The following is a 25,438-nucleotide window of genomic DNA, read 5'->3' as shown; positions in this document are numbered from 1 at the left end:
TTCCAACCTTCGTCGTCGGCGTCGTCTCTACCTCCGGCCACTCACTATTGCTACCCGACACCACCAATTTCGGGTAATTGCAGCACCCGTGAGAACGAGTTGCTGGCCGAGCGAGAGGAGGAAGAAGGGGAGTAATTCGTCATTATTGAATTTAGTTTTTATATAGTTTGAACTTAGGTTTTGAATGTTAATTGAATCTGATTTGATAATTAATGTTTATTGAATATTTGTTTTCTAGATATTTGACTAAATTAGCTAATTAGGGTAGGATTATAATTGAGGTTGGATTTTGGTATTTTAATCCGATTTTTGTCTTTCACTCTATGCGCCTGAGAGGGGCTAGATGCAAGGATTGAGAAATCGGATTCGTGATTACGTGGCGCTCGAGAGAGGCACGAATCACGGTAAAATCCAGAGTTGCTAATTTTAGCATCATCACAATAGGAAATTGATTCTCTGCATTCTATTTTAATCCGCTCTTTGTCATTAACTCTAGGCGCCCGAGAGAGGCTAGACGCAAGGATTGAGAAATCGGATTCGTGATTACGTGGCGCTCGAGAGAGGCACGAATCACGATAAAATCCAGAGTTGCTAATTTTAGCATCATCACAATAGGAAATTGATTCTCTACATTCTATTTTAATCCGCTCTTTGTCATTAACTCTAGGCGCCCGAGAGGGGCTAGACGCAAGGATTCAGAAATCGGATTCATGATTACGTGGCGCTCGAGAGGCACGAATCACGGTAAAATCCAGAGTTGATAATTTTAGCATCATCACAATAGGAAATTGATTCTCTGCATTCTATTGTAATCCGCTCTTTGTCATTAACTCTAGGCACCCGAGAGGGGCTAGACGCAAGGATTGAGAATCCGGATTTGTGGTTTCGTAGCGCTCGAGAGAGGCACGAATCATGGTAAAATCCAGAATTGACATTTCCTGTTGTGCAAGTAGTTAATTAGATTATTGTTTGATAATGTAGGATATAATTAGTGTTTAGTTCAGATTAATTCGTCATATTTGATTAGGCTAGTTGACTGAAGAATACACAAAATTCAATCCTCCCTGTGGATATAACCCTCGCTTACTGCTAGATTACATGAACGATTCGTACACTTGCGAGGTATTAAAGCCGATGTAACTAAAATTATACATCAAGTTTTTGGCGCCGTTGCCGGGGAGGCACGTATTAAGTGTATTTCTTTGTTCTCCATGGTCTTAGGTTAGATTTATTTTTATTTTATTTTATTTTTTTATTTTTTTTTCATAATTTTAGCTTGGTTATTTTGTATGGAATTATTTTTATTTCTTCTAGTTAGTTCATATTTTTAGTAGTGAGTTTGTTAGCTTAATTTGATAGTTCGTTTTGTTTCTTTTTGTGTTTTTATGCACGGGTGCCGTTCCCTAGGTGGACCATTAACTCCCTTTGTTGAAAAGGTAGAACAGATTTGTAGGAAAACACCCGAAGTCAAAGTAGGAGCTACCATGGCCAATCAGGGTGAACCATTACAGTTACTTGCAGCAGGGAAGCTAAGATCCAGGTGGTCCGGTCCATTTGAGGTCACACACGTTTCCTCATGGCGCTATTGAGATCCGCAATCACGGAGACGGGTCGGTCTTCAAAGTTAACGGTCAGAGGCTCAAACCGTATCTTGAGAATTCATCTTGAATGCGTCAGAGTCTTGCTTACGACTATAAACTTAGCACATTGTGGGCAATCCCCACGTTTCTATCCCTTTGTACATTACAGTTTTTTTTTATTTTTTTTATTTTATTTTTGGTTTATTCATACTCTCTTGCCGGCTGAGAGCATAAATGGTTCCGGTAGTCGATGACCAGACTTTTGGTCCCTAGTTTGAGAGGTCTGTACTCAAACAACCGTTCTGGGATTGACCAGTTCGATCTTGAAGTATTGAATGAAAACCTTATGGTGAGTAACTTAAGGACTTGTGTTCAGCGCGTGATTCGTGCTGCCTTCAGTGGCCAGTCACACGGAGATTTCTTCAAAGTATGATGTGGGATAGCGGTTTCATCTACGGATGATTACCTACGGGTACGGCTAATACGAGTAAACCTTCTTCGAAGGAGACTATGTATCATTCCTTGGGGCCTTTATTGACTTTTCGGTATTATTGTTGATGACCAAACACATATGGTCCCACCTATGGATTTAGGAGCCCTGAGGGAGCTTAACCCTCACCCTGTTGGAGTATAACTAGCTAAGCTGTTATTTTTTTTATTTTTTTATTTTTTATTTTTTTTTTATTTTTTTTTTTATTTTTTTTTGTAGTCGTTATAGTGTTTTAACTTTTCCCCATTGAGGACAATGTCAGGTTTAGGTTTGGGGGGGGGGGGGGGGAACGACTCTTTTATGTCTTAACAATAATTTTCTTTTGATTTCTGTTCCCAGTTTTCAAATTACTCCTCTTAGTATGTGGTTAACATTAGTAGAGTTAAAATAAGTTGATTAAATGTGTTTCAAAATTTTTCGTAAAATTGTGTAGAATATGCCTATTAGAAATCTGATATCATTTGTTGTGATCCATGAGAATTCAGTGGGATAACTTACTACTGCATTAGACTTGGAACTTAGTTGCAAAAGAGAACATGTAAATCTAGTGTTGATCTATGTTAGTCTGAATAGTCTTGTATGCCTGTTTGAACTCATTCCTTTTTATACCTCAGTGAAATTCCTTGTTGTAATGTATGAATGCAAATGGAAATGTTCTTGCTTGCAAAAGACAGATAACTTCAGAAACAGCCTGGGCAAACCCAGGGACATGCACCGGAACAGTCGGTTACTTAAAAATAAGTGTATGTGCAGTGAAGACGAATACAAAATGGTGGTAATACCAAATGTATTCAGTGAAACAAAAATTACGCTGGTAATAGCCAAAGTGCGCTGGTAATAGCGTAAAATGGTTTTAAATCTGGAAGCAATGAGTTTCCTTAACTTTGATGATGAATTGTAATTTGAAAGAAGTTGCAAGTCAAGATTGAAATTGGTATATTTCTTTTGGTGAGATTGTCAGACAACAGGTTTACTCTACTATTTTCTCTTAATTGTGATGTGACCAGGATTTTATTGTTATTTGTTGCCTCTTTGTTCTATTGAAGTAATAGCTTATGGGTCACATTGGTTCAGGTGGAGTAACAATGAGTGTATTTGGATTGATAATAGGCTATATTTTACACAAGTTTTCAAATTTCGCAAGATCTCATATGATTTTCAGATATTTTACGATACTAAGTGTTAGTCATATGCTAATGAGGAGTAAATTTTGTTCAGTTTTTCCTTTTTATATTATTGATTTATATGAATTTTGTGGGTAAATTCCATGCAAACCCTCACGAGACATAACTCGTCCACTACTGCAGAGTAGGGGTTTAACGGCTTGTTGCATGCGCTAAATGCATTCGTGCTCCCTACGAAAGTGGCATTTCATTTTCCTAGGCTTAATTTTGGTTCGATTGTTGTTTTGCTAGGGACTAGCAAAGATTTAGGTTTGGGGGTGTGGTAGATGCTATATTCTGACATGAGAACTAAGTTAATTATAATAGAATAACCTTTATAATTGTGTTATAGGTGGTTATTTATCGGTTTTCAAATGAAATGAGCATTTATTGAATTTGGCATTAATCACTGTCGATATTGCATATTTTTCTCTCCTGAATTATATTTCATTGTTTTTAAGGTTTATTTCTTCCTGAAATGCTTTTTATAGATTTAATTATGGAATTTCAGGAGAATTATGGTGGAGAAGGAGATATTTACCAAAATGCCCTTAGTGAAATGGAGATGATTTTTAGGTCAAATCGTTTTAAAATAAATAAGATGGTATTTAAAGCAGAAGGGGGGTGTCGAAAGAGAAGGTCGAAAGGAGGACCCGAGAGGCGAGACCCGGGAGGGAAAATCCGAGAGGGGAGACCCGAGAGGGGGAAGCGTGAAGAGAAAACAGAGGACTTTGACCGGAAACAGGGGAGGACCCGAGAGGAGTTCCCCACCATCGTTCGCCGGGCCAATACCTTCCGCCGCACCACCGTCGTCCACTGCCATCCAACAACCGAGAACAAACCCGAGGAGAGCTCGAGAGTCTCCGTCGAGGTGAGTTCGACAGTCGTCGCTCGCCAAGCCGAGAAGTGATCCGAGAGGGCTTCTCCAGTGCCAACTCCGCTTTCCGACCATTCCCGGAGCGATTCCGATTCCGACCGAGACTCGAGAGAGCCTGTTAGAGAACTTCATCTCTGTTTCGTTCTTCGCCGGACGTTACCTCTGTCCGTCGGCTTCCAACCTTCGTCGCCGGCGTCGTCTCTACCTCCGGCCACTCACTATTGCTACCCGACACCACCAATTTCGGGAAATTGCAGCACCCGTGAGAACGAGTTGCTGCCCGAGCGAGAGGAGGAAGAAGGGGAGTAATTCGTCATTATTGAATTTAGTTTTTATATACTTTGAACTTAGGTTTTGAATGTTAATTGAATCTGATTTGATAATTAATGTTTATTGAATATTTGTTTTCTGGATATTTGACTAAATTAGCTAATTAGGGTAGGATTATAATTGAGGTTGGATTTTGGTATTTTAATCCGATTTCTGTCTTTCACTCTATGCGCCTGAAAGGGGCTAGACGCAAGGATTGAGAAATCGGATTCGTGATTAGTGGCGCTCGAGAGAGGCACGAATCACGGTAAAATCCAGAGTTGATAATTTTAGCATCATCACAATAGGAAATTGATTCTCTGCATTCTATTGTAATCCGCTCTTTGTCATTAACTCTAGGCGCCCGAGAGGGGCTAGATGCAAGGATTGAGAAATCGGATTCGTGATTACGTGGCGCTCAAGAGAGGCACGAATCACGGTAAAATCCAGAGTTGATAATTTTAGCATCATCACAATAGGAAATTGATTCTCTGCATTCTATTGTAATCCGCTCTTTGTCATTAACTCTAGGCGCCCGAGAGGGGCTAGACGCAAGGATTGAGAATCCGGATTCGTGGTTTAGTAGCGCTCGAGAGAGGCACGAATCACGGTAAAATCCAGAGTTGACATTTCCTGTTGTGCAAGTAGTTAATTAGATTATTGCTTGATAATGTAGGATATAATTAGTGTTTAGTTCAGATTAATTCATCATATTTGGTTAGGCTAGTTGACTGAAGAATACACAAAATTCAATCCTCCCTGTGGATATGACCCTCGCTTACTGCTAGATTACATGAACGATTCATACGCTTGCGAGGTATTAAAGCCGATGTAACTAAAATTATACATCAGAGAACCATCGACAGAATAGTATTCAGGCGTTACATATAGCATGTTCTCCTTTACAATGGTCCGTCTGCAACAAAACTGACTCAAGTCTTTCCAGACTTTCTATCTAGTTCTTCTTTTAAGTGCAAGTTGTGTCAACTGGGCAAGCATCACAGAGTTCGTTTCCAGTCTTGTCTCATAAAACCATCCATCAATTTTAGATTGTACTCTCAAACATTTGGGGTCCTTGTTCTGTGACTAGTCAATTTGATCACAGGTATTTTATTTCTTTTATCGATGATTTTAGTAGGTATACTTGGATTTACCTTCTTAAGGAAAAATCTGAGGTTTTTGATGTAATCAAAATTTTCTTCCATGAAATAAAAAATCAGTTTGCTATTTCGTTTCATATCTTGTGTACTGATAATGGCCTCAAGTTCATTCATAAATTCCAAGTCTTTTGTCAAGAACAAGGAATTATTCATCAGACATTGTGTGTTTTTACACCTTAGCAAAATGGCGTAGCTGAACGTAAGAATCACCATTTACTGGAGGTAGCTAGTACAATGATGATATATATGCATGTGCCCAAGCCTTATTGGGGTAATGCTATTCTTACAACCTGTTTCTTGGTTAATAGAATGCATTCGTCTGTGTTAAAAGGAAAAATTCTTATGCAGGTTCTTTTATCGTCCGTGGCATTATTTGCTATTTCTCCCTGCGTGTTTGGATGTGTCTACTTTGCTCATGTATTTGGGACTTCTAGGGATAAGTTGTCTCCCCAAGTAGTTAAGTTTGTATTTTTGGGGTACTCACGCACGCAAAAGGGGTACAAATGTTTTTGCCCATCCACTAGAAAAACATTTGTATCTACTGATATTACTTTCTTTGAGGATGCACTGTTCTTTTCATCTGTGTCTTTAACTTCTGATCTCGTTTTCTCACCTGAACCGGCACCAGTTATCCCTTTACCAATTGATGAGGAGCCCGTTGGACCATCACAAGTTGTCACTGTCGAGAAACCGTTATAGGTATATAAACGCCAGAAAGAAGTATCACCACTAACTCTCTCACCAGACCATGACTCTACTTCGTCTCAAGATCCTGGAAATAATGATCTACATCTTCCTATTGCACTCAGGAAGGGTGTTAGGAAAGGTAAAGGTATGCAGTACCTGTTATCTCAGTATTTGTCTTTTGTTCCTTATCTAACTCCTATAAAAATTTTGCTTTGTCTATTTCTACCTACACTATCCCTTCTTTAGTGTAGGATGTTTTCTCGTCTCCTCATTGGAAGCAAGCTATGGATGTTGAAATGGATGCTTTGATAGGTAAGGACACTTGGCAACTGTGTGATCTACCATCTGAGGCAAAAGTTGTTGGTTGCCGCTAGGTTTATACTATCAAATATAATGCAAACGGTTCTATTGAGCGGTATAAAGCTCGGTTGGTTGCGAAGGGGTATACGCATGTTAGGAATTAGACGTCCCAATTCCAAACTAATGAGAGCAATAATAATAATCATGAAAGAAGAAAAAAGCAAGCACGAAAATACAACAAGATTTATATAGGCTCACCTCAAGATGAGACTACATCCTATCTTTTGCCGCTATAGTAATCCACTATAAAGATGAAATAGTTTACAAGAAAAATCGTTTCTCTAACCACTCTCAGCTACAACTGATAACCCTACTCTGTGATGATAATACTCCAAGTGATAAAACCCTAACAACGGCGTCCTCAAATATAAAGAAAAAATTAGGGCAACCGAATTACAAATGGGAAATCCCCAAACTACCCTTAAAGAAACAGTAGTCAATATATCCGGGTGATTCACGTACTGACTCAGCTTAAGGCGTTAATTAGGCTCCACAACTTAACAACGCAAACCTTTGGTATTGATGTATTTAAAACCTTTTCGTTTGTTGCTTGTTTGTCGTATGTCTGTATTTTGCTCTCAGTTGCAGTGAATCAGGGGTGGTCCCTTCATCAACTGGACATTAAAAAGCCTTCTTATATGGTAATTTGGAAGAAGAAGTATATATGGAGCAACCTCCAGGATATGTTGCTCAGGGAGAGACATAAAGTATGCAAACTTAAAAAGACGATTTATGGCTGAAGCAAAGTCCACATGCTTGGTTTGAAATATTCAGCCAGGTTTTGGTATCTATGGGGTTCTCGAGGAGTCATTGTGATCACTCTTTGCTCGTGATGAAGAGGTTCCCTGGAATTGTGGTGCTTTTGGTTTATGTAGATACATTATATTATCTAGGAGTGATATTTCTGGTATAGAGGATACCAAGTCTCATTTGTCTGCACATTTTCAAACAAAAGAATCGGGCTCGTTGAAATACTTTTTGGGCATTGAAGTGGCGAAAAGTAAAGAGGGCGATGTGATGACACAACGTAAGTATGTCACAGATATGCTTCAAGAGTATGGTTTGTGGGGAGCCAAGCTAGTTGATACCCCAATGAAAGTGGGACATGATCTCCATGATGAGCAAAGTGATGAGTTAAATAACAAAACACAATATCGGAAGTTAGTGGGAAAGTTAATTTATGAAACAGTTACTAGACTTGACATTTTTTATGCAGTAAGTGTAGTGGGCCAATTTATGGAACGTCCTTAGAAATTACACTCAGAAGCTACACAAAGAATTTTGAGAAATTTGGAGCACCAGGAAAAGGTCTTTTCTTTAGACCTAACAATCATATGAAGATAGAGGCATTCTCTGATGCAGATTATGCAAGGTCCAAACTGGATAGAAAATCAACCTTTGGATATTGTGTCGTCCTAGGAGGGAATTTGGTTTGTTGGCGAAATAAAAAATAGAATGGTGTAGCCCGGTCTAGTGTGGAAGTTGAATATAGGACAATGGCTCACATAGTGAGGGAGTTAATGTCGGTTTGGTCAATCTTAGGAGAATTGAGTTTCAACCAGGATGAGCCGATGAACATGTTTTGTGATAATTAGGATGTGATCTTTATTGCAAGTAACCCAGTTTTCCATGTGAGGACTAAACATATAGAAGTGGATTGCCACTTCATTTGAGATGCAGTGATGAAAAAGGAGGTAGTGACTCTATTTGTTCGATCTGGAGATCAATTGGGAGATGTCTTCACCAATGCCCTTGGCAAGTGAGAATTTATATCATTCTGCAATAAGTTGGAACTCCTGGATATATATAATCCATCTTGAGGGGGCAGTGTTAGAAAATACATCCAGGGGTATATTCTTCATTTTACCCTCTAGGGGTATTTTGGTCATTTTACCATTTCAGTGGTTTTTTATGTAATTTTGTTCTGCATATTAAATTATATCAGTGTTTAAAGGAGATTAAGGTTTATAAAGTATATAGGGGCTTTTAATGGCAGGTCTGGATGAAGATATTTTAGAAGATTGGTCTCCAAATGGGGCTACATCAGGACCTTTTTGGCACCTTTGAGATGGTTATGAGGATACGCCTTCCTAAGCTGGGCAAGATAATTCTCTTGGCATGCCTTGCGCAAGTCCCATGGTGTATATGGCTAGAGCGAAACAACCGGATATTCAACTCCAAGGCTAGCAACCCAGATAATATAGCTTCTCATGCAATGGGCCTTATCTCAAGCTGGCTACATTCTAGGAAGGAGTTTGCTTCTCTATCGGGCATCTCCCTTCGAGAAAATTGGGGTTTGATAGCGCACATGGCGGGCCCCCGTAGGAATCCGGTTAAGGCCACCTGGGATCCTCCCCCTTACGACTGCATCAAACTCAATTTTGATGGCAATACTTTAGGCTGTCCTGGGCCAGCTGGAGCTGGTGGTGTTTTCAGAGACAGCAGTGGAGACCCTATTCTATCCTATGTAGGGCCGGTGGGTATTGCTGATTCAAATACTGCTAAAGTAAGTGTTCTTTTGTTCAGCCTCCAAATCTTTAAAGAGTGGCTCCATGGCAAGCTGATTATTGAAAGCGATTCAAAAACTGTCATCAGCTGGTGTTCAAAAGAAAGTTCCCCTCCTTGGTGCCACTGGCCAATCACTGATTGTATTGTTGACATTGTGCCATCCCTCGTTTATTGTAATTGGAACCTCGTTCCTAGATCAGCCAATTCTTTGGCTGATAAATTGGCAAATTCCGGAACCTCCTAGTAATCTCTCATTGTTTGGGAAGGCTTCCCCTCGTGTAATCTGCTCGTTTGAGCTTTCATAATAAAATTCAGCATCATTTTAAAAAAAAAAAAAAGTATATAGGGGCATTTTTGTAATTTGTAACTCAAAACACCTATTTAAGAAGTCTGAGAATTCGTGCACAATTCCCAACAAAGCCTTTCAAGTTCTTTAGAAATTTCTTCTTCTCTTTTCTCCTCTTCACCCAAATCTGGATTTTTACACCTTAGGTGGTGTAGCGTTGTGGGGCCAAAAGGTGGTAAGTGCAAGTTAATTGACTGTTATAGTAGTATTTGCCTTTTTTGGTGCTTTTGTATGGGCTGCTGATTGCTGGTTATAGCTGATTCAAAGAAGTAATTAATCCAAGTCCTCAAAAGAGTTTGGGTACTAAGGACTTTGATTCCACTCAAATTACCTCATTGAAATTGAATGGATAGAACTACATGAAATAATCGAGATCTGGCTATCAATTTTTTGGAGACTAGGAGAGACAGTGAGAAGAGAGAGCGGGAGCACAATCAATGGAAGGAGGTCGAGCGAGGGCGTGATCGGGAAAGAGAGCAAGGTTGAGAGAAGGATGGAAAGCAATGAATGCAGAGATATTGGGAGCGCAACAAGGAGAAGCAGAAAAGGTTTTCAGCGATAAATGATGGAGAGAGAAGGCACTTCCAAAAGGGGGGAAATTGTGGAAGCAAACATTTTTCATTTATAACAAATTTTATAATTTTTTTATTAATTTTTTATTAATTTTAATTTTTTTTTTACACATTTATTTCATAATCAATTGAAAAGGAATGGAACAATGGTTGGTAAATGAAACAATATATGGAATAAGTTATTTCGTTTCTTCCATATAACATTTACACCCCTAGAAACACGGTGTTGATTTTCAGGACTCTATGGATTTAGCTCATGGAGAAAAAAAAAGGGACACCCATTGGGAGAAAATAGGAAGAAGAAGAAGTTATAGGTTTGATGTCCTAACCCTTCCCCTAAAGCTCAATTATAGATTAATGATCCTAAAATATTACAATAATGCCCCTAAAACTTTAACTTAATTACATCAATGTCATCCCTATGAGATGACTATTTATTAACTGTCCTGCCATCATCGTATGGGCATGTCAGCCTTCTCCTTGGTCTATGGGCCTTGAGCCCATCTTCTACATCTCTTGGATGTGTGGACCTTCCTTGGTCTTACAGGTTTGGGCCCTTCTTCCAACACACTTGGATATGTGGGTCTACCTTGGTCGTTAGGCTTGGGCCCATCCTCCAACACTCCCCCTCAAGCTGGGGGTGAGAGAATATCATGAACTCCGAGCTTGCTGCAAATGGTGTATATGATATTCTCGTATAAAATGCAATCCTCCATATCTTCCAACACTCCCCTTCACGCTGGTGGTCTCTTCCATGAGGCCCAACTGGCATAAGATAAGTGAGAGTAATATCACTCCAAGTCGTATGACATCGCTCCATACTCCAGTAATAACTCATGCTGGATGTAGGGCACACTCCTATCTTCTGTAGGTAGTGGGTCTATACACAATGTTCAGAAATGTAATAAAACTCCTCCATCACCGTGTCCCTCCACGAGACACCGACTCTCAAATGTTAGGAGTAATAAATACCAATTAAGGGTGGTAACGGGTAATTACCTACAAGATAATATTATGGGGCCACCTTGCCTTTCTTCATCATCAGAATAGCCAATGCTGATAAAAATCAACAATTGAGAAGTCCTTCAATAATAATGTCTCATCCAAAGAGACTTAATAGCAGCAACTAAAATGGGCCTGGACCCAATAACACGTACCAAATAATAAAAATCCTTGTAAAAGGACCCATGAAATAATCTGATCCGAGTATCAGCACCAAATAATATGCTAAGCAAGGAATGTGCTGCCAATAGTTCAAAGTAATAATCCAATCGAAGACAGAGGACCGAGTCAAGCCGACTCAAATATCCAACCAACATTGCCGAGTCCCGGGAGGAATCGGCATAGAACTTGGGACCCGGACCCAGACCCATATACCGAGGCAAAAAAAACAAGCGGACCGAGTCAAGTTGACTCGGTCATGAACAGAACCAGTAAGTAGCCTCGAGTTGCTGGATTAACTCGGCCCGGTCTAGATTGAGCTGAATCGCCGCCTAATTAAACAAAGTGTCCTGACTTAGGAAAATTTAATTCGGCAACAATGTCATCGTCTTCGACGACAATCACGACATCTTCGTCCTCCGGCGGCAACCAAGCAGAGAGATTGGAAAATATATCCGAGGAGCCAAAGAACTTTTTGAAATAAGAAACATCACTGGGAATCAAGCAGAACGTGATATCATGAACATGATAACCCAACAACGTCGAAGGTAAGATTTTGACGACGTCGATAACTTAAACGCTGGTTGGAAATTACGGAATACAGAGCAAGTTCCAGCTAGTCAAAGACTTCCCAAAATAAACCAGCCGGCGGTCTAGAACAAGGAGATTAATAGGCAACTTTCCAGTCCGGAAAAAAGAATTCTTTGAAATCTACTATTAACCAGCAAAGAGGTAGTGACGGCAAGATGACTAGGCGGAATCTAGTGTTGTCGTCCCCAACAACAGCAACGGAGCTGTCGATGAACAAAAACAATGTCGTTGCCTTCTAGTGTGATGCTGGCTTCCGAACAGATTCGTGATCTTTCCAAACAAAGGAAGATCAAATATTTTTGGAAACTAAGATCAACCTAAGATATTGGAAGCAGTTGCAGATTGTATGGATCTCTAGATAAATCTCCGAAGATAATCTTGCTGACAAATTAATCAATCCAGTCTCTGAATTATGGGAAATCAGCAGCCTCTGAATCAAAGATTCCGGATAAGCAGCAGCAGCAGAAGAGTTTCCCCAAAAAACAGCTCTCTGTAAATGGCAATGGAGCACCCGTTTTGGAAACTTGCTCGGATACGTTTTCCAGCAATATTCTTCAAGTAGATTATCTTCGTATTAACGCCATTGTCCTCTTCTCGGTAGAAGATGCCAGAGAGATGGTGAAGTGCTGGTTCCAGAAAAAGAACTACAATACAGCAACTTGAACAGGGGACGGCGAGTTTGCAGCAATAAGGATTTACTTCCCAGAATAATATCCAAAACTCTTCTCGTGGTTTTTTTTCTTTGCATGACTACATCAAGCTGACGAGCACTTTTCCTTGTTCAGTGCACCAGCCCTTGAGCTGGACCAGATTCCAGTGGTAGAGTCGAGTTGTCGGTGATGAATCGTCACTTCAGGCGAGGAAAATGATGCAACTGCACCGATGAGAAGTCTCGGGGCTGGAAAAAAACAGCTTCAAATCAGAACACTATGATTCATCATAGGCCATTCTTGATTTCATCATAGGCCATTCAAAGGGCTTCAAGTTGCACGGTTTGGTTGCTGCAACAGTCAGAGATATAGATGAGGCGCCATCAGAAAAACCGTCTTCCTCGAATCATCAGAATGACCCACTGGTTACTGCCGTCCACATCGCCAGGCAGCAGAAGAAAACGAGCAATAATATAAAAATGAAGTTCTAATAACTATGAAAAAAGGAACCAAAATGAGTTTTTGGAATCCTGAAAACCATAGCTACGAGTCCTGAAAATCAATGCTCTGATACCATGTTGATTTTCAGGACTCCATAGATTTAGCTCATGGAGAAAAAGAGGGACACCCATTGGGAGAAAACAAGAAAAAGAAGAGGTTATGGACTTGATATCCTAACCCTTCCCCTAAAGCTCAATTTATAGATTAATGATCCTATAATATTACAATAATGCCCTTGAAACTTTAACCTAATTATATCAATGCAATCTCTATGAGATGACTCTTTATTTACCATCTTGCCATCATTGTATGGGCTTGTGGGCCTTCTCCTTGGTCTATGTGCCTTGCGCCCATCTTCTACATCTCTTGGATATGTGGTTCTTCCTTGGTCTTATAGGCTTGGGCCCTTCTTCCAACACACTTGGATATGTGAGTCTGCCTTGGTCATGAGGGTTTGAGCCCATCTTCCAACACAAGGAAAATATGCAAGTTGAAAAAGGCTATTTATTAGTTAAAACAAAGTCCTAGCGCATAGTTTTATAAGTTCAACAAAGTGGTAATATGATTTTCTTTTTCTCAGGAGTCATTGTAACCATTCCATAATTGTACGAAAGAGGCTAATAGGGGTTATTTGGTACTTTGTTTGGATGACATAGTGCTTTCTAGGAGTGCAAAAGGAACTGAAGAGGTAAAGGTGTATTTTTTTTTAGAGAGCGTGGCGCGATTTGAAGTCGCGACCTAACGCTCCTGGTTGTAAAGAGAATACCATCAGACCACACGGCCTTAGGTGGTAAAGGTGTATTTCAAAAGTCAATTTCAAAAAAAAGATTTGGCGTAAAATACTTTCTTGGTATTGAGGTGACTAAAAATAAGACAAAAGTTCCTAGATCAGCCAACTCTTTTGCTAATAAATTGGCAAAATTCGGAACTTCTCAGCAATCTCTCATTGTTTGGGAAGGCTTCCCTCCTTTTTAAATTGCTCTTTTGAGCTTTTGTCTTAATAAAAATCAGCATCATTTCAAAAAAAAAAGTAAGACAAAAGATGTGTAATCTCAAAGGAAGTATGTGACAAAGTATGGGTTGTTGGGTGCAAAACCAACTGAGATAGCAATTGAGGTGACTCCGCATATTCATGATGACAAGAGCTTTCAGCTTAAAGACAGAACTCAATGTACATGGTTACTTGGAAAGTTCATCTATTGTAAGGAGTCCTGATAATCATTTGCAGTAGGAATTGTGAATCGATTTATGAAGAACCCACAGAAAGTACACGTTTAGGTAACATAGATAATTTTGAGATACTAAAAAAGAACACAAACACCTGAAAAGGAGTTGTATAAACTTATGGTAACCTGAATGTTATGGGATACTCAAATTTTTTTTTTTTTTTTTAAATGATGCTGATTTTTATTAAGACAAAAGCTCAAAAGAGCAATTTAAAAAGGAGGGAAGTCTTCCCAAACAATGAGAGATTGTTGGGAAGTCTTCCCAAACAATGAGAGATTGTTGGGAAGTTCCGAATTTTGCCAATTTATCAGCCAAATAGTTGGTTGATCTAGGAATGAGATTTCAATTACAATGAATAGAAGATACAATATCAGTAATACTATCAGTGAAGTGGCGCCAAGGGGGGAAGCTGTCTTTGGAACACCAACTAATAACTATCTTCGAGTCGCCTTCAATGATTAACTTGCCCTGGAGACAATCCCTGAAGATTTGGACGTCGAACAGTAGAGCACTAACTTCAGCAATATTAGAATCGGCAATGCCCACCGGACCAGCATAAGAAAGAATAGGGTCTCCATTGTGACCTCTGTACACACCACCTACTCCAGCCGGCCCAGGACATCCAATAGTACTACCATCAAAATTCAGCTTAATGTAGTCGCAAGGGGGAGGTCCCAGATGGCCATACTCGGAGTTCTGATGGGGAGTCATTAGAATCTTGCACGTTGATTCTAGTACACTAACTCACTATGGGCGAAAGACTGCAATTGCCCTTGAAGGGCATACCTCTGAGAGACTTCCGGAGAAGAGAAACCTTTGACTTCCTCTTCAGAGTCGAGAGCAGCTATTTGAGCAAGGGCATTGACTCTCAAACCCAAGGCCGAGGAAGAGGCCTTCTTTTCAAAGGGCCAGGACCGCAACAGCGGTTTCAACATCTTGAGCTTGATTGGGAAGGTCCACCCGCTCGGGCCAGCAACAGTCATATTCTCCCAGAAGGATTGGAGAGAGAGATCAAAAGAGGGGTCCGCAATCCAATTATTGTTGAATCTAAAAGAGGGGGGGGTGGCTACTGCTAAAATGGGTATCAAGCATAATTAGGCAATGATCAGAGATGACTCGATTGAGCACTTTGCCGGAGACACTGCTATAGAGCAGAAGCCAATCATTGCTGGCTAAGAATCGGTCTAGCTTTGAGAGGACAGGCGGGATGCCTACCATTTGACCAAGTGAAGGTCTTCCCAGATAGGGTAATCTCATCCTGGTCCCAGCTGCCAATAAAGTCAGAAAATAGCCTCATGAAGGTTGTGATTTTTCGAGCGGCGGGGATTTCTCATGGCAAAAGCAAGTGACATTGAAGTCGCCCATAAGCATCAGAGGAATAGGCCACATCTGACAAGTCCTCAATAGATCCTCCCAAAATAGGTGGCGCTCATGATGTCTGGTAGAGCCGTGGACACCAACTAGGCACCAATGTTCCCCAAACCTTTGTCTCGCAGCTTGATGCCAAGGGACCAAGAGCCACAACAACGATCAAGCACCTCAATAGTACTGGAGTCCCACATTAGTAGGATACCGCCAGCCGATCCCATTGCATCCATTGAAGCCCAGCCGGGTGCCACAACTAGCAGATGTATCCAAGGGAAAAAGAAGTCGCCTTGGTTTCTTGGAGAACAACAACATTTGCCTTGGTAGAGGCAAGAAGGTCCCAAATGGAGGCGCAGCAATGCAAGGACCCAATTCCACGGACATTCCAGGACAGAATAACCATTGATCATTATTCATCTTCTTTGACTTCTCAAATGGGTGGTTATCTCTCGGGAGAGGCTCCGTGAAGACGGTGCCCATCACCTTGGCAAATTCCACCATCAAAGCCTAGGTTTTTGAGTCGTATTTGTGTTGTTCTAACTGGAGAGCTGCCACAAACACTTGACTCGTTCACCCAGCTCTGGAATGATGAAATCTCCTGTCTCTGGGTTGCAGGGGTATCGAGTGGTGGCACTGGGTCCTCCTTGTAGAAGTTGTCTCTGCTAACCTCTAGCTCAGCGCTGGTAGGTGACAACGGGAGGAGGAGAATTGTTTTGCTTGTGAGCATGGGGAGCGCGCTCACTACTTCCGGACTCTGTGTCATAGAGGTAATTTTTAGGGTGGAGATTTCTCGGGGGTGAGGAAGGGGGGATTCCAATATCCGAGGGGAAGTTTGTGGAGTGTGGGGGCTGGCTATGGGGACGATTTATAGGAGGGCATGAGGGGTTTCCATTTGGGGGGGGGGGGGGGGGGGGGGGGGGAGGGGGTGGACAACATCTGGATTTTTTGTGGGGGACTGGGGTGAGTGGGTGGGTGAGTGATGTGTCGGATAAGTGGGGGGGAAAGCCAGGGGGTCAACGAGAATAGGTCCCGTGCCAGCTATAAAGCTGCCTGGGAGGGATCGCATCAGCTAGAAGGGGGCAGAGTCGAGAGGTGCAATTCCCAGAGCATTGACTGGCTCTGTGATTTCTCGAGGTTTGATTGTGCTTTCGGGGACCACATCTCTAAAATCATCCACCACAACGATGCTGATATGGATCCAGTTCCGCGCTTTATCCACCATAACACATCTGAAATATTGCCCTTCACATGGGTGAAGAGGATTGATGAGGATCCGGGCCTCATCTAGACGGTGCCAGTGCTCCGTGAGTGGGTCCAAAGTAATGATAGAGCCAAACTCAAACACGACTCTCGAGCCGCATTCTGCCATAGCTCGACAGGAAGCCTTGTAATAGTGACCCATTAGCCGTACTGGCTGGAGGGTGTCGAGGGGAGCCACTCTGAGACCCCGATGATGCCTGAACTAGAGGTGTATGAGGGCAAGAGCCGCAAAAGACTCTGACTGGGTTCCGAAATGAACAAGCCAAGTTTGGGGACTGAGATAGGAAATTCTGGAGAGTATAAGGGAGGTGAAGTTCGTCAATCAGCCAGTGAAGAATGCTGGATTTCATGACGTCGGGTGATGTTTGGACGAGAATGGAGCGAGTCAAAATTCTGCGCCCATCATGGAGAAGGTTTGGTGGGATTTGGATGATTTTTTATGTTTCTGTGGGAGCAGGGGGGGACTGAGGTACTTGGGGCAAATCAGGAATTTTCGAGGAGGGGATGTCGGGGGGTGGGGTGATTTGATGGCATTGGGTTGCGGAGAGGAGAGGTGGGAATCTTACTCTGGCATCACCGGGAAGGATTGGCTCTTCTACTGGGTCTAGCACCGAGGAGAGGCTTTGGAGTGCAGCGGCTAGCTCATTTCAGCCAAAACCCGAGTTTGTGGCCTCGGGTATGAACAATCTGGCCAAAACAGAGGTTCATCTTCTGTGGGTGACCCGACATTCCCGGTGGCCACGAAAGGTAGTCACCGAGAAGAGGAAAATTGAGTCCCGTGACCAGAGTTCACGGGATTTCTAAGTTTCTGTGGTAGCTCTCTGGAACTGAAGCCTGAAGTTGTGGAATGCTTCTACTGGGACGCAGATGATGAAAGTTTTGATCCGTCAGTTGAGGAGATACGGATCACCGGACCAAATTTCAGATGACTCTCTCAACAGTAACACTGCATTTTCCGTAGCTAAAGCGGAAAAGATTATTTCGCTTCTTTCGACGAGAGACCATCATCCAACAAGCTTCATAGTTCTCTATCGGAGCCTCAGAAAGCTCGCTGGAACGGTGGTAGGACGGATCCGACCTTCTGTGGGTTTTTCTTCTTCGCCGTGGAGAGACATTTCTTTCGTTTCTTCTCGTTGCAGTAGCATCCCGTCTTCTACCGGCGTCGGAAATGCTTGCGGTAGCCTTGCCTGAGTGGTGGTGGTCGTCAAGAGTGGTCTGGTCGCCAGCCGTAGGGACGATGACCGTCTAGGGAGCTCTCTCTCTCTCTCATTTTGGGGTTTTGGCGCACGTTAGCAATTTTGAAATGATCGGCGCATGATACGATCGCTAACGGCACACGATACAATCATTAATGGCGCACGTTACGGGAAATCGCAATCAGCGCACGTTTACCAAAAAAAATCTCCTAAATTGCTCTCTTCACTCCGCTTTTCCTTTTTCTGAATAATTATGACAGAGAAAACCATGGGATACTCGAATGTTGATAATGCAGAATCAAAATCAGACAGGAAGATGGCCACAAGTAATTGTTGTTGTGTGGTAATTTGATGAGTTGGAAATATAAAAAACAAAATATTATAGCTTGGTCTAGTATAGAGGCTCCATATAGAGTTATGATGCACACAACCAGCGAACTTATGTGGGTAAATTCAATACATAAAGAATTTGGATTTTTTTTAGAATAGGTGCAATTATATTAAAAAGCCAAAAGGCAACGAAGGAAAACAAACATAAAGAAGGGGAATCTCTTACAATGAGACGTTGAAGGGAGACCCACTCCTTAGCTATAGAATCAGCTAAGCTATTAGTTATGTAGGAATCAAACTCCATTTACAAACAAAGAGACTAGCTAAGTCTTGAATCTCATGAGTATGCCAATACCGCCTAGGAGGAGATTTCTTGCCATCACACTTTTAGAATCTCCTTCAACATGAAGCTACCCCAGCTCTGCTGAAGAGGAGTCAGAGATACAAATAGGCACCGAAAAAGAGGTCAAGATTCGACCGAAAAAAAATCCCTAAATATACCTTCAACACTCGAAGGTCTAGGGTTCCCCAAAGATCAGCGGAGACCATTCAACCACCCTAGGAAGAGAAATCAAATGATGTAAAGCAATCTGAGCCAACTATTTCTCAACGTGTCCCTAGAAATGGCATTAAATCACTCCAAAGACTTCACCCAAACAACAATCTGAGATAAAGACTTCATAGCCAAAGACTCCCATGAAGAAGATTCTTGCTGAAAATGTCTATAATTCCTCTGAGACTAGATCAGCCAAGGTATGAAGACTGAGACTAGATCAGCCAAGGTATGAAGACTAAACAAGCTTGCATCATAACTTTCCCACACAGGAAGACACATCCCTGAACATAGCGAAAGGAATTCAGAAATAAATGCTGGGATACATAAACTCATCCCAGAGGAATTCCTGAAGAGTTTGGATTTGAAAATAATAATCCTATGGTTATGAAGTGTGACGATCACACAATCATAGCAACTAATCTAGTGTTCCATGAAAACAATAATTATATTGAAGTGGACAGTCTTTTCTTTGAGACGTTGTAATGAGAGTAAAGATCGCTACCCTTAAAATGGGGTCAATGTATCAGGTTGAAGATGTGTTTACATAGGCTCTTAGGGAACATAAATTTGTGAAATTTTGTAAGTTGAGACCTCTTATATATGCTCCAACTTGAGGAGTCTTAAAAAATATGATGTGGGGGTATTTATGTACTTTCATATCAATTCATTCATCCCTTATTCGTCTCTGGTAGTTAATTCAAGTCAGAAGTTAGAAATTTATTAAATCTAGACTCAGCATTAAGTGACACATTGATGAGGTGAATTTTAGCCATTCTTGTGTAATTATTTTTTTAAGTGATTAATAGGTAACTTATAAGTCTAGAAGTGACTCTGGTTTAGATATAGTTAATTCAAGTCAGAAGTTAGAGAGCTATTGAGTCTAAAAGTCAGTATTAAGTGATGCATGTACTGAGGAGCGTTTTGCTCATTCTTCCGCAGGTATTGGTGCCGTCTTACATGACCATCATGGTGCCGCGAATTTTGCTTTTTGAAGCCCTATTAGTAAGGCAGATGCCTTGGAAGCTGACATTTGTGATCTTTTGGAGGGAGTTCAAAATTATTCCCAAAGGTTTACTAAACCTCTGATGGTTGAAGGAAACCAAACCTATTTGTACTGTCCACGTCTCAGACCTGTTGTCCATTTGTGTAAGCATGGATGTGAGAAGGTGTTAGCGGGAATATTCCTACATAGACAAGTATTAAGAAAAATCTCATGGTTATCAATTGGGAGATGACCTTCTAATTTGGTTTAGACATTTTAGAATGGTCTATACTCGACTTTAAAAAAAAAAACTATGTTATGTTAATCCATGAATAACAAAAAGAATATGGAAAGCAGCTACGGAAAACAAGAGATGCACTAATTAGGGCAACACTACTAGCATAAAGGCTAGAAAAGCAAATAAGCAGCTAAGAAAACTCACAACATATGGTACAGGAGCATCCAAGAAGTCCAGCATGTCATTTGGCAAAACCTGAACAAGACATAGGATATTGACAACATGACAAAAAACTTAAAAACAATAAAACAAAAAAAAACAACTCTAGTAAACAACAAATTAAACTATAAACTCACATTCTGCTATGTACACATACAATTTATTAGTATTTCAAAAAAAAAGTACAATTTATTAGACCTGCTATAAAGTAGAGACAAATTTTATGGAAAAGTTAACAATGAATCACAAAAAGTTACAGGTATATATACATACTGGCATTAAAAGACTCTGCCACTGGTAGGGACGGATTAGTGGAATAATTGATAATACTGAAGCAGATAAGACTCCCTGAAAAACAGAAATCGCATTACTAGAACCATATATACTAGCAAGGAAGGAAAACCACATGAAAATCAATTATAGTTTCTGAAATGAATGGCTATGTAAGATGGGCAGTAGTCTTCTCTAAAATGACACAAAATAGTTCAAAAAGAACATTTCAAACTACCAGGAAAAGAAAGGCAAAAATTCATTTCATAAATAAAGGAAAAAAACTTGATATCTAACAATAAAATATAGAACAAACTCTATGCTCTCTTTCAATAGACTCCTTGCATTATTCTATTAGCAAGAGCCAAAAGAGTGTCATATTGCATAAGCTTGGGAAGGTGGATTCCAAGCAAGTGACAGAGCAGACCAGAAAAAGAGGCTGGAAAGCAGAGATTAACGCCAAACAGGTTGAGGAAAAAAAACTGAGGGTCAATGAGAGACGAAGTTGGCGACGGAGTTCGTAATCGGTGACCGCGTCACTGGTCGGTGACAAGAGCTGACAGAAACCAAGGAGAAGGAGAAGGATGGCGATGGTCTCTGTGTACGTCGAGAGTCGGAGAAGATAACTGCAGGAAAACAATGGATAGGGACAGGGATGATTCAAACAGATTGGACCTAGCCCGGGGGAAGAAAATCAGGGATGAGCGGGAGGTGGGGAGCAATGGTTTACCTTGCCCTGATGTCTGCACTCGAGCAATGGATTACTGGGAGGAGCTTCTCTGCACATCAGCAGCATGACGACAGTGGGAGAACCAATCAACAGATGGACATCGACAAACATGGAGGGGAAATGGTTCGAACTAAGAAGCATAGGCGTCAGAATTAAGGGACACATCAGGAGTATCGTTACACCTATGGTGGTGTTGAGTTCACAATGAAACCGATGGAGGATCAGACAGGAGCCTTCATTCGCTTCACCTGTGACCGCCTGCACCTCCTTCATTCAACAATTTGACGCTGTCACCAATGAGAACGTCTCGGCGCCCAGACTGAAGGAGCTGAATGTTGGGGCAGTCACCTTCTGTTTCTTAGTATTCAGAGACAGGAACACTCAGGAATGCAAGATTATTCAGTGTTGCAGTCACCTTGTCATGGCTAGGATTTATATCCCTGAACACACTGGTGTTTCCTTCAGATGGATCTCTTTCCTGGATTATTTCTGCAAGCTCAAGCAGCATGCCCGTCCCCCCCCCCCCCCCCGCCGACCCTTCACCCGCCCCAAACCCAAACTTTCTTGGCAACTAGGTGACCCACTTCCCCCTTTACCAAACTCCAAATCACTGCCGAACTCAGTTCCCTCTTCCACACTACCCACTTTCACGGAGGATACCCCCACCACACCATCCTCCTACCTGCTAATTCCCTTCTGGTGGGACGACAGTCTCTCGCCTTGCTGGTAGTTGTCACATTGTCCTCACCCCAATGGGATTGCTCTAGTCTCGCTTCCTGATTCAGCATTCACCTCCAGCTTGATTGCTGGCCGAGGGTATCTTACCTGTGCTCCCTCCAGTGGCTCCTCTTCCAATCGCCTGAAGACAACTTCTGCGTTGAACCTCCCTCTGCAAGGACACCCCTCACTGTCATCGATTTTGGAATGGAGGCCTTCTCTCCCAACCAACCCCTTTGGTCAATGGATTTTGATTTGGGGTCTGCCGGTGAAACTTTGGATGACAACACCCTCACATTGATTGATTGTTACTTTGGTCAACCACTAAAAATGGCTGAGGATACCGCCCGGAGAACCAGACTCGACGTTGCCAAGTTCTTCATCGCCCCGACGAAGCACCGGACTAGCCATTCCCTCGTCAAGATCACAATGGGTGATGACTTCTTCTGGACCAAAATCGTCTTTTATGTCATGGCTCCTGCTGACTCTCGGCCATTGCCTCACTGACAGGAAGGAAGCTCATGTCCACTGAGTTACCTACTGTACCATGGCCGAGTTAAAGCTCGCCTGAGCCTTCGCCCTCAAGTTGGCACCCCACTCGCTGCCTCGAACTCTTCAACCTCACTACCAACCTCTGACTCAAATTCAAATTCCCTATCTCTAAACCACTCAGAAAAACCTGCTGCCCCTCTGCCAAAACTGCCAAAGGTGCTACCAGTGCTGCCACCAAAGCTGCCAACACCCTCTGCCCCATGTCAGACCTATCACCCCAACTCAGCTCTTCAGGTGAAATCATTCACTCCCCAACCGTTGACTCCCTCCTTTGCTTCCCAACCTCAACATCCTCCCTCGTTGACCCCACTCCTCTGTTCTCACGTGCTGACAACCAGGAATCTCACCCACCACTTTACACTAACTCCCAACCACCCCAATCCAGTTGCCATGAAGAACCCCCTCCCTCAGCCATACCAAATTTACTGCAGGAAGGCGTAGGAGATGCTTATCCCCGATCTAGAGGTTTATTTCTTCTCCTCCTGGCTTTTTGCTCGGCCATTGGGTATCACATGGGTAATGATCAGACTATCTGGTTTTGGACAGATTGGTGGACTGACAGCAGGTCGCCAAAGAATTCTTTCAACAGCCTCTTTCTTGTCTCCAGCCAGCCAGCACTTACTGTGGCTGAGGCTTGGCATGATGGGTCTTGGAATCTGCATCACCGAAGAGGTCTTGATGCTTCTAAGGCCTTCGACGCCTCCCGCCTATTGGAGATCATTCAGCAGACCAGGGTTCGTGCCCAGTCAAGTGACAAATGGATTTGGTAGGCAGACAAAAGCGGCTCATTCTCAGTCTCCTTCACCTATTATTTCCTCAGAGGCTGGAAGCCCCCCAGTTTAGAGCATGATGTGGCCTTCATTTGGTGCCTCAGCACCCCTCCTAAGGTCGAATTCTTCCTTTGGAGTGGATACTTCAACAAAATTCTCACGGCTGACAATCTTAGAAGGCGAGGCAATCTCACCGTGGACATTCCTTGCCTCTTTGAGGCACTATGGATGAAACGGGCAATCACCTTCTCCTTCTATGCCCCTTCTCTTGGCAGGCTTGGACGTCCATCGTCAGCCGCATTGGCCTTCAACTCTACATGCTTGATAACTTCACCTCGGCCAGCCGGATGCTCCATGGGACTACTTTCCCAAGATGGGCAAGTCTTTTTTTTTTTTTTTTTTTTTTTTTTTTTTTTAAAAAAGGTGTGAATATATTACTGAGAGAGAATAATACAAACCGTACTAAACAGGACCTTCCTTCACAACAAGCTGTTGGAGAAAAACACCTGTTTTAGTCTGACTATCCGCCAAGTGATTTGTAGATCTAGGAATATAATTCCACTTGCATTGTATTTGGGAAATTAAAGTACATATATCATCAAAAAGATTCCTATGCCGCCATGGGGGTTTGCATGTCTTCTTACACCAACTGATAACAACTTGTGAATCGCCTTCGACAAATAAAGGTCCTTCCATTCTCTGATGAAACGGCTTCAGGCCATTGAACAACCCAGATAACTCTGCAGTTCCATTTTCCCAAGATGGGCAAGTTGCCAATCTTTGTTTGCACTGCATTCATTCCCTGGGGCCTTTGGAAGGAAAGGAACTGCAGATGTTTCAACGGAAAGTTTTGAGTCTATTGAGAGGGTCTCTAGCACTATCACCGACCAAATTTCCTCTTGGCTTCATACCAAAAAGGAGCTTTCCCCTTTTTTGAGCCCCTCCCTCTGTGACAATTGGTGAGCTCTGCCTAGATGCACATTTCTGCTAGGCCATCATCCAGGAATAGCAGCCTCCTCAACTCGGTGTCTCCTCAAGCTCAACTTCGATGGAAGCTCTCTTGGTAATCTTGGCAAGGCCGGCTTTGGTTGTCTCTTGCATGATTCTACTAGCTCCCAAATCATTTCCTTCGTCGGCCCCTTGGGGATTGCTAATTCCACGATTGTCAAGCTCCATGCTCTCCTCCACGGGCTCATTATTTTTCGTGACCACTTTAGCGGCTCTCTTCATTTGAGGGAGATTCCAAGGTGGTGATTGATTGGTATGCCTCCGTCTCCGCCCTTCCTTGGCGTCGTTGGGATGACTTTCATGAGTTTACGGATTTTGTTACCCACGTTGATTGTATTTGGTCTCATACTCCAAGATATGCTTATTCTGTAGTAGATTTAGTTGCTAAGCAAGAAGCTTCCCTTCAATCCCTTGTTGTAAATGGTTTGCTCCCTTAGCATGTTGTCACGTGTTTTAATAAAATCATCTCTTTCTCAAAAAAAGAGCAAAAAAAAAGAGGAAAAAGGACATAAAGGGAAGCAACCGCAAACATGGACAGCAGAAACAAAAAAATTCAAGGACTTGCACTTGAATCCAAAGGTATTTCCAAAAGGCCAAAAATACCATAAACCTAAAAACAATCACAACTAGGCAAAAGAATTTATTAAAAGCTAGGCAACTGACACACATATTCAAATTTCTAACTTTTCTAGATAAAAACTAGAAATCAATAGGTTATGGAGAACAAAAAAAAAAAAAAAATTCAAATCAACAACAAAATTGTTAAACATACAAATTTTTTTCTTCTGTAAAAATAAAAGTATATTCTGAAAGTCAGGTGAAGTTCCCTAAGAGCATTTTTCTTCGTACCAAATTAGAGCAAACCACCATGATTTGCTTCTCCAAAAGTGCACCTGCAAACATCATTAAAACCTGAAAATTCCAGAGGATCTTTATGTTAAATGTCCCAATCAACAAAAGGAAGGAGACATTTACTGAAAAAAGAAAGGAAGACATACGTATACAATATTTTTTTCACAACTAGGTGGAAGAGTGAACAGAATCATGAAGCTAAATCATTTTT

General features: G+C 41.9%; 1 protein-coding gene across 7 annotated transcripts in view; it reads right to left on the bottom strand.

The window, feature by feature from the left end:
* The window catches only part of LOC137955395 (uncharacterized), a 91,855-nt gene that overhangs the window by 25,088 nt on the left and 41,329 nt on the right, over nt 1–25,438 (bottom strand). For all 7 annotated transcript variants that reach the window (XM_068802318.1, XM_068802319.1, XM_068802315.1 and 4 more), the window contains exons 13-15: nt 25,225–25,287; nt 20,602–20,676; nt 20,314–20,364 (exon numbers count right to left, since the gene is read on the bottom strand). In XM_068802318.1, the coding sequence (XP_068658419.1) occupies nt 20,314–20,364; nt 20,602–20,676; nt 25,225–25,287 (189 nt within the window). The remainder of the gene's footprint in view (nt 1–20,313; nt 20,365–20,601; nt 20,677–25,224; nt 25,288–25,438) is intronic.

This window comes from Aristolochia californica, unplaced genomic scaffold, assembly GCF_029961685.1.
Source record: "Aristolochia californica isolate CCGP_79_NKW_82.1479 unplaced genomic scaffold, dmAriCali1.0.hap1 SCAF_2, whole genome shotgun sequence".
In the NCBI taxonomy this organism is placed as follows: Eukaryota; Viridiplantae; Streptophyta; class Magnoliopsida; order Piperales; family Aristolochiaceae; genus Aristolochia; species Aristolochia californica.
Note: the sequence above shows the minus strand (reverse complement) of the source record. Positions and strands in the feature narration are given on the sequence as shown.